Source organism: Trichoplusia ni, chromosome 18 (genome assembly GCF_003590095.1).
Source record: "Trichoplusia ni isolate ovarian cell line Hi5 chromosome 18, tn1, whole genome shotgun sequence".
In the NCBI taxonomy this organism is placed as follows: domain Eukaryota; kingdom Metazoa; phylum Arthropoda; class Insecta; order Lepidoptera; family Noctuidae; genus Trichoplusia; species Trichoplusia ni.
This window is the reverse complement of record NC_039495.1, coordinates 6,858,090-6,873,124: the sequence shown is the minus strand read 5'-3', so window position 1 is coordinate 6,873,124 and position 15,035 is coordinate 6,858,090. Positions and strand designations below refer to the sequence as shown.

At 36.5% G+C, this 15,035-nt stretch overlaps 1 protein-coding gene across 1 annotated transcript in view; it reads left to right on the top strand.

Moving 5' to 3' along the window:
* LOC113502888 (small G protein signaling modulator 2-like) overlaps positions 1–14,229 on the top strand; it is a 60,413-nt gene extending 46,184 nt beyond the window's left edge. Inside the window, exons 5-23 of the mRNA XM_026884632.1 lie at positions 4,406–4,625; positions 4,848–4,965; positions 5,657–5,763; positions 6,372–6,496; positions 7,402–7,461; positions 8,282–8,418; positions 8,720–8,817; positions 8,919–9,057; positions 9,341–9,522; positions 9,688–9,832; positions 9,920–10,079; positions 10,207–10,402; positions 10,571–11,078; positions 11,382–11,539; positions 11,842–11,966; positions 12,175–12,354; positions 12,663–12,789; positions 13,248–13,398; positions 13,785–14,229. Of these exons, the coding sequence (XP_026740433.1) occupies positions 4,406–4,625; positions 4,848–4,965; positions 5,657–5,763; positions 6,372–6,496; positions 7,402–7,461; positions 8,282–8,418; positions 8,720–8,817; positions 8,919–9,057; positions 9,341–9,522; positions 9,688–9,832; positions 9,920–10,079; positions 10,207–10,402; positions 10,571–11,078; positions 11,382–11,539; positions 11,842–11,966; positions 12,175–12,354; positions 12,663–12,789; positions 13,248–13,398; positions 13,785–13,873 (3,025 nt within the window). The 3' untranslated portion in view covers positions 13,874–14,229. The remainder of the gene's footprint in view (positions 1–4,405; positions 4,626–4,847; positions 4,966–5,656; positions 5,764–6,371; positions 6,497–7,401; positions 7,462–8,281; positions 8,419–8,719; positions 8,818–8,918; positions 9,058–9,340; positions 9,523–9,687; positions 9,833–9,919; positions 10,080–10,206; positions 10,403–10,570; positions 11,079–11,381; positions 11,540–11,841; positions 11,967–12,174; positions 12,355–12,662; positions 12,790–13,247; positions 13,399–13,784) is intronic.
* Positions 14,230–15,035: the final 806 nt, after the last annotated feature.

Sequence of the window (15,035 nt, the reverse complement as noted above, 5' to 3'; positions counted from 1 at the left end):
CCGTTTAATTAGTGTTTCAAACTAGACTAGAATACGTACTCTACATCTGGTAGCACCACCTTTTAAAACAAATGTGTTAAAGTTGAAACGAGATGACGCTCTACACCATGTCATGCGCTTTCTCTTTTCTACAGCGTTTTATTTTTCAACAGAATTAATTTAAGTGGTGTAAGTACACATGTAAAGAGTACCGCAGCGGTGTGTTAGAGTAAATTTGAGTGGCTTCAGCACCTAAGTTGAGCGAGCATTAGTAGGCTCAGCTGTGTTAATGACTTGAGCTCATTGCGTAATTGTTGTTACGATATAAACTTGTGTTCTGTCTGGTCTTCCTTTATTGTTTATTTATTCTGCGGGTAATGAGGATGTGTTCCGTGTTTCGGTGCGGGTAGAGTAGCATTAACTTAATTGGTTATTATAGGGAAAACAGAATAAATAATGATTTATACGTGTAACAAATCCTTGTCTTCTTGCCGTGTTTCTAGTGCCTTCTGTTTATGTTAATTGTCATAACTCCATTTTGTATTGTGATTTGGTTCTCCCTAATAATATTTGAGCAAGAAAATCGTCAGTTATTTAGTTTTCTTGGAATTCCGCTTCAAGTGACTTGTTATTTATTTGATCAATCTTTCTATTTTACATTGTTATAAGAGAAATAAGGCTTATTTTAATAAAATATACAGGGTTGTATAAAATTGAAACGAGTAGTTATATAATTGAAAAAAATGTTGACATAATCTACAAGAACGGATGAAGTTGATACTGTAAGTAAGCTTAGTTGAGGGACGCGACATCTTTACCTGAGTTTCAGCTTACTGCATTGCAAAGCTGAAATGAATTTAAAATTTATCAAAGATTTATAAGAATCCGAGTTTCGTTCGATTTTGTTGGGTTACTTCCTTTAAAAATCGAGATATTTTTAAAATTAAAATCCCGTTACCAAGTCCTTTCATGTGTTTACTACTACAACATTGATCGAAAGAAACCTTTATTCTGTAGGTTTATATATCTACGATGGAATTCTGCCTCAAGAAATAACGATACAATCAAGCTTCGGTGGAATCGTATTGTATTTGACTGTCAACTTTATAACTTAGGAAAACATTTTTTCGCGTGACAGCTGGATATGTATGTAGATAATTTTGTTCTCTGAACGAAACGAATTGAGTTTCTATAAAGTAGTAATATGGTGTAAACAATGTAATGTAAAGAATATAAGTTTTTTAATTATTACGTTAGAGAGATTTTTTGAATTTTATTTTGAATTTTCTTTACTGTATCCATTTTCTCTAACCAGGTATCAGGTTGCAAGGTTTTTCATATGAAGCATTTTAAACAACATAATATAATATAAAGAAGAATGACGGCAACAGGAAGATATATCACATGACATACTTTTACAGTCAGGCTCGAATACATGTGACCTATTTGTATCTTTCAATTGTATGGAATAACGCCTACACGGGCTATAAGGTCCATTAAGTATCTTACGACGCGTTTGCCCAGGTTCACTTTTCAGATGCCTTCTCTAGTATCAAGTATACTATTTGATAAAGATAGAACGCTATGCTTTTTGGGTGTATAGGAAGTAACTATCCAAATATTAACTTAGAATTTACTTTGTTACATGGATATTATTCCGTTTAGCCTATACTGGGCAAAGCAATTCGTTTGCTAAGTACGCCTCGTTCGTCGCGGTTCTGGCCGTCATTCTTGTTTCTTTTTCTCTTACAATATAATGAAAACGAAAATAATAAAAAAAGCGAAAATAATCGTAACAAAAAGTAGTAGTAAACTAAGAAGTCGTCAATCGTAACGAATAAAAGAAAATTTGTTTCATGATGTACTGGCACAGATAATTTTATATCCTTTCTATAGTATCTACGATAAAAATAACGAATATGGAGCATACTTATTTCCCTTGACGCAATTTATGAACATAAAATCTGAGCCTCGACGCCGCCGTCAGGTAGACTTATGACCGGTAGAGGCGATTTGTTCTTGTATACTTATTTCTAGATAAAAATATACTACTGTATCGTCTTTCCAAGGCTTTGAGAAAATACTGAAACAATTGTTGGTAGGTGTTGGTTTTGTAATATTTTCAGGAGCGAGAGTTTTGGTTCCGGTATTTGCCGTAAACGTTTTTTTCATAGGCGGTGGAATCCTCATGGATACCCACCTCCTCGGAGGACGAAGCGGTTAGTGACAGACTCTTACTGGCTTAAACTGAATCACATTTAGTTGGTGCGGCAATGCACAGCAATTTTAGATTACTTTAGATCGATTTTGAAAAACGACAGGTACCTACTTTGAAAATAAGCACTAATAAATAAGACCAAAAACACATAAATCAGGCTGCCAGACTACCATTTATTTTTAGTTTTAACTTCAAAAATATATTTCCCTCGCACATTTGAATAAAATTCGCAAACGTTCGCAAAGGTGTATCTCATGAAACTAAGTATCTGAGAGCACATGATCACAGGTAAAGCGGGCGGAAAATCGAATTTCATGTTTCGCTCAAATTTTGTTTAACTTCAGAGAGCGCAAACATTCACCCAATTTTCTGTCCGAATCATTGAATGACGTGACTCGAATTTATTTTCCTACGAAACTTCCGAAGTTTGCTGTTCGGTTTACTTTGCGATCCTTTGTATTTCACACATGGTTCTGTTGAAAGTTTGCAGTTTTGTTTTTGTTTTGCTATGTTCTGCATTCAACATTTATAGCTTTTTGTTTCATATTAAAAAAAAGAAATGGGATGCTGAAAAAATAAGGTGATAGTTAGTACTTCTTTACTCCGGCAGTGCTTTCTTTGTCAATTCTGATACGATACGCACTGGGTTTATTATTAATGCTGGTCAGGAATACGACTACCAACTAGCCCATTTATTATATTCAGCTAAGTCCGATGATAGAAACAAAAAGGCGTAGGAAGGGCTTAGGCAGAATAAGATTAAATGTCTTTTACACTTCTAAATCATTTGCCTTCTCCATCTACATTTACATACCAATACACAATTAAAAAAAATCTAGGGTGGCGTGATAAGAAGGAGAAAATTAATTTCAGATTTTTAGGAAATCACTCTTCTTGGAAAAATGTTACCCTTAGAAGTTAAAAACTTCGTGACTTACCAGGCGAAACAAATTCAATTCAGCTAAAGTACTAATACTGAGAATAAAGTAGTATAGTATTTCATTCGGCCTCAGCATAAGTAACATACAGACAAGATTTTTTTGCGGTTGACCATGTTTACTTATTCACATTATACGAACACAATTATTTTTGTGTACGCCATATATCTTTACGATGATATAGTTATCCCACAATCGTAAAAGTTAGGTTTTCAGACTAGGCTATAAGTTCGGTTTATGTTAGATCGTAACTAGGAGACGATGATCTTGAATTTTTGAACACGATCTTTATGGATAGGTTTTATATCGAAAACATATTGTTTACGACGCGTGTGAACTGATTTCATCACAAATTTTGTGACAGACAATCGAAATGAGATTGAGAGTTTCATAATGTTTCAGTATATTATTGAGAGTTAACGGCGATGTCGTAATTTATTTTTTCGGTAGGTACACATAAAAAGTAAACTTGAGCTATCTTTAAAATAACACCTTTGATATTGAACCACAAATTTCCAGTAAAGTAAACATTTTTATCGTTAATATTGTGAGACAATATTGAATATTATTGAATATGAAAAGTTAAAAGAGAATATTGATGAGCCATTGTTTCCTCACTGGCATTATTAATACCAGTCTCCAGGGGCTTACGAACGGCACTAAAAGCTTCCATTTTTCTTTCATAATTCTTTTACTATGAATTTTCCGTCGCACAAGAAAAATATTACAATTCGTTGAGCGCCTTTACGCCTTGAGTGTGTGACAAGATTTATGATTTGGCCTTGTACGTCCACTGTAGGTGTAATATTTTAGAAAATGTTCCAAGAAACATAATGTTTGTGTTTAATCTTCACAACATGACATAATTTGTTGCTACTGAGATAACCAGGGAAGAAATTTATTCTCGTAATTATATAAGTACTGGTCATAATAGATATCTACCGGTTCTTATCATTACAAAGGTTTTTTTAGGTTTATGTTTATGGAAATCGTATTGTATAAAAATATTAGTAGCACTGGACTAATATACATTTCCTATGTAAATAGATATTTCTTAAATAACAACTAAGTATGCTATTTACCTACAACTTTGTGAACTTAGCTAAAAGCTTCTAAAACTAGTTGTTATTAGTTTTTAACATAGTGACTTGGCGTTTATGAGTTATTTTAAATTAACTGCCGGGAATTTAAACTGCAACTAAATAAAATTGTGCCTGATAGATTAGTAAGCTAGATAATACATATCAACATAATCTAATTTTATTCATAGATACTTGTGGATCCGCATAGCGTTATTCGAGCGTCAGCTGGCGAAGATAATTGAGCACCTTGTGAACAACGCCAATCGGTATTACGAGAGGGACGCGCTGGTGGCTGACCCTGACTACGGGAGCATCTTGAGCTCTCTGCTGGTCGGGCCCTGTGCCCTGGAGTACTCCAAGGCTAAAGCACCTGCTTGCTTCTGGACTGATCCTCCCGCAGACGAATTGGTAAGTGCATCTTAAGAAGAAAGGATTGCTTGTCCTTTGAAAGGACTAAGTGGACTAAGTCTTCTTTATGTCATGATCTTCTTATCGATGTTAGATTCGAAATAAACGTATCATATAAATGATTTCAATAGCACCCAATACTCATGCAGCAGCATTGCCATTTTTTTTGTTGGCGGTTAATTTTAAGTCTAATAAATAATGTTCCGTTCCTTATTGTGCCAGGTACAACGACACAGAATGTCTGCCGGTACCACCACACCGCCTTCCGTGCGAAGGCCGATCCTTAATTTTAAGAGGAGTCTTAATGCCTCCTCTGATGATGGAAGCGCGATCAGTACAGGTAAATTACTTTGCTATTGTACCATCCATTAGTTAACACCATAGTAATAGAAATTAATTGTTTTAGTAAATTAAACTCTATACAAAATATTTAGTAGTAATGCACATCTTTCTGAATATAGAGTAGACAGGATAAGAAATCACAAATATTTAGTTATTGCATTTGTTAAGTAAGTATTACTAATACAAAGTCTGATGACTATTCTAATCAATTAATACCCAGACATGCAATTTACAAATCATAAGATCGCATACATTTGATGTTGATAGGCTAAATCATCGAAGTGCCACTGATAAGATCTCACCCGCACCTATGCTGTAGTCATAGCAATCGCAATTGTTACACCTTATGCGGGATCAAGGCCTAACTAACACACCTCGTCTACCATTCTCGTATCTTTGAGACTTTTTCTTTATTTAAGTTAAGCTATTTATGTATGCGTTTTTATGTATTGTCCGAGAAATAAGTTGCACAAATAATAAAGCTGTTTTCATCAAACTTATTAAGTGCCAAAGGATTTAAGTAATCTCGTTTTCATCACTGATGTATACATAAAGTTCAAAGCTCTTCGAAACTTTACTCATTGCAGCAAACTCAGCTTCGTAAACTTTACATTTTTCTTGGTGCTCGTAATTCGTATATTTCTTTATTCCTTGCGAGAAAGGCGTACAAAGTGAAACTTTTGCTTTAGGTACCGGCAAAGCGGCGGGATCGAGTGCCAAAGACTACGTTGAAAGCCTTCATCAAAACTCCACCGCCACACTTTTGTACGGGAAAAATAATGTTAGGGTTCAGCCGGTAAGAGTCGACCTTCTTTATATTTCTGAAACCGTATTATTTATTTTCAAAATAAACAGATCAGGCTAAAGTCCTTCGGTGAAGCTAAGCTTTTTATGGTTGTTTTCTTTCGAATACACATTGTTTTGTAATCTTTTTCTTGCTATCGGAGTTTTTAATCCGCTGCTCTTATTTAACTAGTTCGGTGTAGCGCCGATAGGCACAATAGTTAAACAATAGAAATGTTCACATATGACTCATGAGACAGGACAATGGTTAAGCGATGGTTGAGCAGTACAGTTTTAAAAAGAAAAATCAATGTATTTGCGGCATTGTTCGCTGTCCCAAAAGACAATTGCCCGCAAATATCCCAGACATTTGCCAAGTTAAATCTAAAACTTTTTAGCCTGTCAGTTGTCACGAAAACAATTCAAATTGTTCAAACGCTCTGCCATCTTTCGTAAATGTAAGAGAATTTAAATCCATTAATCAAGCATAATTGGACTTGAAACATTTATAAATTATCCAAGAGAATATTGGAATTTTGAATGATTTCTTGAAGGCTTGGCGTGAATATTTTGACGTCTAAGATTTTAGGCTGTATTCTGAATTTATATTTTTGAATGTAGAAAGATGTGGAGGAACCAATGCCTGGATATTTAAGCCTTCATCAAACTGCGGCTGGTTTAGTCATAAAATGGACGCCGAATCAGCTCATGAATGGATACGCAGAGAGCGAAGGCATCGACAAAAGGTAATAATGAATTATTTATCTGTACTTTATGTCTTGTTCAGTAGACAAGTTTCATTTATTTCTAAATTGGAGTGGCTTGCTTTTGTTTATAGTTCTCATTACGTCCACACGTTTCTTATTAAATCCTTTATAATTTATATCTTACGTATTTTATCTTAATTAAAATAATATCGTGACATTTATATCACTTCTTTTATGAGTACTTTCACAAAATGCTATAAAAGTATCATTAAATTGCCTCAAGTAATAGGTATAGTTTCATAATGTTAAAGAAAATATAGGTACCTAAAAGTAGTTTAGTCAATGGCATTATTCTTGGGAATAATAAAGCTAAATAAACTCTACGAGTATGAAAGGATACGAAGTTATGTTGTAGGTATATAAAAGTTTATCCTGCCTGTCTTACCGTTACACTCGAGCTTCTGTCAAACTTTAAGAATTTTGGACTTATTCCTTAATGCTTGTTGTTAAGTAGAGAAGCGTGTATGTGAAAAGTAACAGCAGAGAGCGTCGAAGAATGTATTTTCATCTTGTTCCTACTTTGCAAAGTAAACGTGCACTTAGACTTGTCTGTCACTAGAACAACAACTTTTGGGACACGACATAATTTATTCCTTTACTGTCATGTCTTAATTCTTCGAACTTAATAATTTTAATGAGGTTCGTGTTTTATAATATAAGACAGAAGTTTAGCTCAGCGAAGATAATGGATTTTCTGCTAAAGTGATTTCGGCGATGTGACAATACACGGCGCCATTATACTTCTCTTCATTTTGCGTGTGTTTTGTTTTAAGTTTATCTAGTTACCTTCGCATGTATTTTGTGTTATCAATGTAGTGCTTGTGTAGTGTTCGCTGTCACCTAGTGCATGCCTCCGCGTGCCAACACACATGTGTTCTGTGCAGCTTGGCGCCAACCTGCACAGTTTACCGTCGCCGGTGTGCAGGCCCGCTGTGTATTGACTGGTACGTGATTGTGCTTATTTTATTATATACCTTCGGCTTCTGAAAGGTGCTTGAAGTAACTCATTTGAAAATTCATATAATTGATGTTTGTTTTTTGGGGAACTAAACTCTTTACTAGATATTTGAACACAGATTCACCCGAGCTAGCCTTAAAGATACCATGGTCAATATGTTTTTGTGGTCATTATGTATTGTGTTTACTGTTTAGATAATGCTATTGTATTGTATTTTTTCGTATTGAGTATTTTACTTGTAGTAAGTCATATTATTTTTAACGATGCAGAATTAATTCGAGATATCTACTATTTGGCAGTTCATTATCACAACGTTTAAAAACAAATTTCAATACTGTCTCTATAAAATCAGAAAAACATTTAAATTTATACAGTTGTTAAAATATAGATTCGTAGTCAAAATGTCTCACAAACGTTTGAGTTAAAGTTAATGGCAATTAATTTTAATATCATTGCCTGACAGCGATGGCGTGCTCCGCCTCAGTAACGAGCCAATTAATTGTGAGATGACACAACAACTCAGCTTTAGTAGCCAATCACTTGAATTACTTCAGATGCAATAAACATATTTACGTCACGTCAGTTGGAATTTAAATGTACCTCAAGGATATCTTTCAAGAAATTGTAATTGAAATTAGAAATTACTCCGGTAAAGATGATAATGAACAAGTTTTAAGGTTGTTTTATAGTAAAAACAAAACCTTGGTCAACATTGAAAGTTTGCTTCGGGCCTCAGATGGGGAAATCAGCCACTTTGCCTTTATTCTACGAATTCGTACAAGTTAATAAGTGTTTCATGTTTTCAGTGTATATTGGGCGATGTCGTTGCAAGTGTGCGTGTGGGAGGTTGTGTACGTGCACGTGCATCGGTCCCAAGCCAGTGATGCGCTCATACTGGTCGGCCAGGACGGAGTGCAGAGACCGCCCATACACTTCCCCAAAGGTATTCTAGTTTTATCTTTTTTTGTAGAGAAGTGTGAGATTCCACTGCTGGGCAAGGCCTGCCCCTTTTTTAAATCTTTAAACTTTTTTTGATTTCTTACAACTTACGCCGCACATATCCGACCAGATAAGCACATCATCTTATTTTATCTTTGGACATCTTATGTTTTAAATATGCCTTCAAAATACTGATCTTGAGTTTTTGCAATAAGAATTATTAATTCAGAACGTACAGACAAACGCCCAAAAAATATAAAAAGTTTTATTAGGTACGTAGTTTTAATATTTGGGATTTATTTCAGGAGGACATTTATTATCATTTCTCAGCAATTTAGAAACAGGACTATTACCACATGGCCAGTTAGATCCTCCCCTGTGGTCGCAAAGAGGAACTGGAAAGGTAATCAGTTAAAACCATTATTAATAATTTACGAATTCGAGAGAAGTTTTACATAAAAGCTTTATTATATGATTATTAAACATATATTTTGTATACAATAGGTATTTGGTCGTGGTCGAGCACGACGACGACCGATGCCAAGTCTTTGTGAAAGTGGAGAGACAGAGGAACCTGAATGGGAAGAAACTGCTGGCGATTACGTGTTCCGAATCGTCAATAACGCTATAGCTGATAGAGAAGGTGAGTTTCAACAGCTATTCATTGAATGGTAGATTACCAAGACAACAAAAGGACGTTGTATATTATTGTCATTAGGTATTTACGAGGGTTTAAAACACTTAAATAAATGCCGCTTACGTTGGACTTGATCAAAATAATGAGGTGCCGAACCAATTTAACTGGTTCGTTTTCACCCTAACATCAACAAGTGAAACCAATTTTGTATCTCCAGAAATACCTTAGCTTAATGAAATTGTTTTCTTAAGACAATCATTTTTATTATGTACATGTTTTATTCCCTCAGCGATGCGGCATTCCCTGCTAGAACGTGCAGTTCAGTCTCCGCCGCGCACTCCTCGGCGACCTCTGGCTTCCACTTCTACGACATCATCGGACTCCTCGACGATGTCAGTCGATTGTCCGCCGTCAGCGGGACTTAATGGACATCCGCCATTAACTCCTATACCCCATCACCCGGTTGAGCAGGTCAGTTTACAACTTCACTTAAATTTTTATTTTGTCCACTGTGTTCCAATACTGACCTTTCCTAAATCCTTAACTTCACCACTTAATACCTACTATCAATACAAAATATTCAAGATCCTCCTGATCCTTGCAAATTTTAATGTAATAATTTTGATCGTATTTCAGGCTGCTTCAATAGAGCTGGTTTGCAGTACAATGCGTCGTCAAATAATATCCAGGGCGTTCTACGGCTGGCTCGCGTACTGCCGGCATTTGTCTACAGTGCGTACACATCTCAGCGGACTTGTACATCCAAATATTGTACCAGCAGGTACTTAAGCCTTACTCGAGCACAAATAAATAATGTTACCCGTCTTATACTAATACAGCAACTAAATACCCTTTTTTATTCCTGCAGGCGGTGCTGAAGGTGGTCTCACAGAAGAGCGATGGCTCGCTATGACAGACGAGACTGGAGCGATCCATGACAAAGACGAAGTGTACCGACTTGTGTACTATGGAGGAGTGCAACATGACATCAGGCGTCACGTGTGGCCATACCTGCTCGGATATTACGAGTGAGTTAAATTGATGGCCATTAAACTTGCGAGAAGAAAAAAAAAATATTTGGAAAGGTTAAACCCTGCATACATTATATTAAGTCCAAACAATAATCTTTGATGTTATTTATTTTACTTTTTCCAGATTCGGTTCTACAGCAGAACAGCGAGTAGAACAAGACATGGCTTGCCGTCGACAATACGAGACCACGATGTCGGAGTGGTTGTGTGTGGAAGCTATCGTGAGGCAGCGCGACCGTGAGGCCACCGCCGCCTCTATAGCAAGGCTCACCGAGGCATCGGGGAAACTCAAACCCAGTGACAATAATGATGCTAGCGAGGTAAGCAGACTTAAGAAGAAATACACTTAAAACGCTTTGGTAAGTCGTAAAACAATCAGTTATAAAATAGCTGTAGATATTACCTGGAATTTAGACTCTAACAACGATTTGGACCACTTTACCAAAATACATTTGAGTTGTATGTCTTATGAAATATTGTGCCCATAGGTATTCGAGGACGATTGCAGCGTTATCTCAGACAACCCACCGATCGTATCACCAGAACCGAGTGAGAACGATCAGAAGCGACCGGACAAGCCCGTACTGTCGCGAGCGCCCAGCATAGACGAGGTCGATAACATAGAGATGGACTCTGAGAGAGACAAGGAAACGAAACAGAACGGAGAGACTGACACCAGTGATAATAAGGAACTAGATGTAGACAGTCTTAAAGACTTTGATGAAGATGTCCATTTGAAGAGTGTTGTTGAGAACCCCGATATGAGGAGGGAGAGCATAGCGGAGATCAAGAGGCTGGCGGAGGGCATCGTGCAGAAAGGTGACGGTCGAGGACTGCTGTGCAGTGTGGACAGTGCACATGTTAACGGTAGCGACTTCAGGTCCTCAATAGATGAGAGCCAACCGAGTCCTGTTCAGCAGCACACGAGTGTTATCATAACTAATCCTTCAGTTGACTTAGCGGCTAGTGGCTCTCCTCTTTCAGGAGGTACTACTGGTAAGTGTGTGAATGTAATTGATTTTATTCATTTAAAATTACTAATATTTTCGTTTCTGATTGGGTAATGGTAACTGGAAGTGAACTATTATTTTGGTAGTCTGTAGTTATAAAGCGTAAGTAATGCCTGCTGAAGAAGAAGCTCATTACATTGCAAACAATCTTATACCAACTACCCCGCACAAGTATTCGCTGTCTGCAACACTTGACATTTCTGTCAAGGTTTCTGTCATTTTCGTGAGTCCAAAGGAGTCTAGTTAGAAAGATATTGGTTTTACTAAAACAAGTTGGTCGACCCTACAGCGACCGTGAGTCCAGCTCGCAGCCCGCTGGGCGTGGTCCGCGAGGAGTCCCAGTCGGCGGGCGCCAGCTTCGACACGCTGGAGCCCGCCGACCGGCACGCGCCCGACACGCGCTCCAACTGCGTGTCGCCCGCCAGCTCCAACGGCGGCGTCTACTCCGTGAGTACACCAATATACATGATATATGAGTCTTCGAAGTCATAAGTTTGAGTTCCAGGCGCATTAGTCGGCTATGGTGATGAAAATGACATACAATGTTTTTTAAGAAATATATTTTGACTTCACTACTCTACACTACTTCACGACTATAAATCTGTTTAGTCCATCACACAGAGTCCATCAGAAAAATATTGAATATGTACTTTTTATTTATAACATTCATGACTTTAGTCCTACTGCTAGTTTAATTTGAAAAGCTGCTTTAATTTGAAATTTAAAAACGAAATATTTGTAACTTTCAGAATGAGTTGGTCGAGTCATTTGCATTAAACTTACATCGCATCGAGAAGGACGTTCAGCGATGCGACCGGAACTACCCCTTCTTCACGGATGAGAATCTGGATAAATTGCGAAATATTATGTGCACGTGAGTTGTTCATGTTCTTTATACATGAGTATATCATAAACCGACAGCATTTCATTTTTGTCTCAGATAATAGCGTGTTGGCTATATCTCAATGAGCTTTTGTGTGAGCAAGAGAATAAAAATAATTCTTCCCATGCAAGGAACGTTACCTGTAACAATAATTTTATTCATTTTAAATCACTTGTTATAAGTATACCTTAATTTGTAGATACGTGTGGGAGCACCTTGAGATCGGCTACATGCAAGGCATGTGCGACTTGGCAGCTCCACTGCTGGTGATGATGCGGGAGGAGGCCTCCGCGCATGCGCTGTTCAACAGCCTCATGAAGCGAGCCACCGACAACTTCCCCTCCGGACAGGCTATGGATGCACATTTCGCTGATATGAGGTAAGGACGTTATGTGTCGCTAATCATGATTTATATAAGAGGATTTTGAGGAAATAGTCAAAAAATGTTTGGCTACTTTGCTTTATATTTTTATTTATTCTCCCGTTTATCTAGCGGTCAAAAGGAGAAGAGGTATTGAAAGTCGATAAACATGTGTAACATAAATAATTTTGATTGTAAATGAGATCGCAAGATCGACCCCCATAAATATGAAATGTGAACGTGCCGCAATACAAAGACTTAGTTATAATAGTGGATTTGTAAAAATAAATCTATGAACAGTACTAAAGTATCCTGACATTCCCCAGGTCCCTCATCCAGATCCTGGACTGCGAGCTGTACGAGCTGATGCACGCGCACGGCGACTACACGCACTTCTACTTCTGCTACCGCTGGTTCCTGCTCGACTTCAAGCGGGAACTGCTCTACCAAGACGTAAGTTATACATAATATATGATGGGATTTAACAAGTTGTACAATAGGTTTGACTGTTACGAAATGTCTATCACTTTTTAAATCAGGACTGTTGTACTTGTGGAAAATCGGCATGTATTTTCGAGCATTTTTATAACGGTAAAGACTTAAGGGTGCAGTTCTTCATACACTAAAAAAGTCTTTAAAATGCCCGAAATTGGAATAGTTGCTATTTTGATCAAGAGTCGTAATTTCGCCATTCTGAAAAGTTTGATAAATATCAAAGCTAAAATCGTGTTTTCCTTAAAGCTTCTCAGATTGTTTTTTTTTAGATTCTAATATAAAAAGAATACAAAAAAGAAATGAAATGAAAGACGTCTGTGTTAAATATTATTTCTGTATCGATATTATGATTGGTTTCTTAACCAATGCGTGCAGAATTTTTCCATGATATAATTTCATCATATTCCTCGCACTAGGTGTTCTCTGCGTGGGAGCTGATCTGGGCGGCGCGCCACGTGTCCTCGGAGCACATGGTGCTGTTCATAGCGCTGGCGCTGCTCGAGACCTACCGTGACGTCATCCTCGCCAACACCATGGACTTCACCGACATCATCAAGTTCTTTAACGGTAGGTTACGGTTACTCCAAGGCTAATGTGTTTTTTTTAACATACTCTCGATTTAGGCCGATTCTGGTACTACTAAATTTTTCGAAGAATCCTCGCGTACTCCAGCATATTATAATAAGGCGTATATTTATTATGCAAAGAATAAATCCAGCACGTCGCCACACGCCTTAAATGAATAAAAATAATCTTTCCAGGTCTTGGACCTTTAGAACTTAAGATTTAGCCTCCGAAATGTTCAGAAAATTTAACTTTACATACCTGGATCATCAAAAATAGGCGGTTTACTGGAATCTGGTCTAGAAGCGGGACTGCTTCCCGTAGTCCTTCAGCAGAGACCTTGGGAAAGTATCAGGTAAAAGAAAGTGACACAATTTTTTTGTCGACAGAAATGGCTGAGCGGCACGACGCCTCCGCAGTGCTGTGTCTGGCGCGGGAACTTGTTTTGCAAGTTCAAACCTTGATCGAGAACAAATAAGTATCAATTTAGAATATTCCCGATAGGTCATACTACTGTGGAAAATGCAAGACTGCAGAATAACATAACTATAAAAGACGGAATATAAATTTGAAAGTTTTTTCAAATTTATTTCTCCTTAAGTCAGTATATTACTCTTGTTGCTTATTTATTATTTTATTCAACTAAAAACCTAAACGTTCCAGCGCATAATAATTGGCAACAAACATTTTACAAACGATTTTATAAGCTCTTATAAAGAATGACTACTTATTTTTTATCTGTGGTCTTGCATTTTTTTGGCAATTTACTTGAACGCGTCTATCATAGAATGAATTAAGTAAGTAGTGTAATAGAAAAAAATATTTTTAAATTTGTAACGTAGACAAAATATAAAACTTGGCTATATACCTAATTATTATAATAAATAGAAAATACATCGTTAAATAAATAGACCCCAAAGAATTTATTTATTAAATGTTGGTATTACATTACGTTTATTCAAAAATTAAATGAGAAAATTATCAATGATTAGAAAAAATAATTTAAGGTCAAAACCTTATTAAATTTATCGATGTTACAGTCTTCACTTATAAGTACGTACGCTTAGATGCCAAAAACAGAAATTTAAAGAAAAAGTTTATATATATAATATAAATGTACTTAAAATAAACCAGATATAATTTGGTGTTTGCGACTTAAAAATATATAGGTGTGCATTATTGTGGCTGTTTAAAAAATATTTTAAAATTAACGTAATAACCCGACAATCTAGTTTACCACTATAAAAATAGACAGATGATTTTATGTCTATAAAAAAGTAAAGATACTTAGATTCATGTTTTCTATGTTGATTGTCGTTAAAATAAAATTAAATAAAAATAAATCAACTTCTCGAATTAAAAAAATGATGTTAACATCAGTTGAATATCTTGCGAATTGCACCTTCCCATTTAAGCACCTATAGCCAAGTGCAATTTCCACATACGTCACTAAAAACACTTGAATGTATGGAAATGACAGGTCAAGGTCACGTGACTTATCGGAACGAACTGTCAATTCCATACAATTTGGGCGTTAAAAGTATTTATTAGTTAGCGATTGTAGATCTGTCACTTGGCTCAAGGGGCTTCAATGAATAGTATTACGTAGCTTAAACCATATCATTCAAGTTACTTACGGG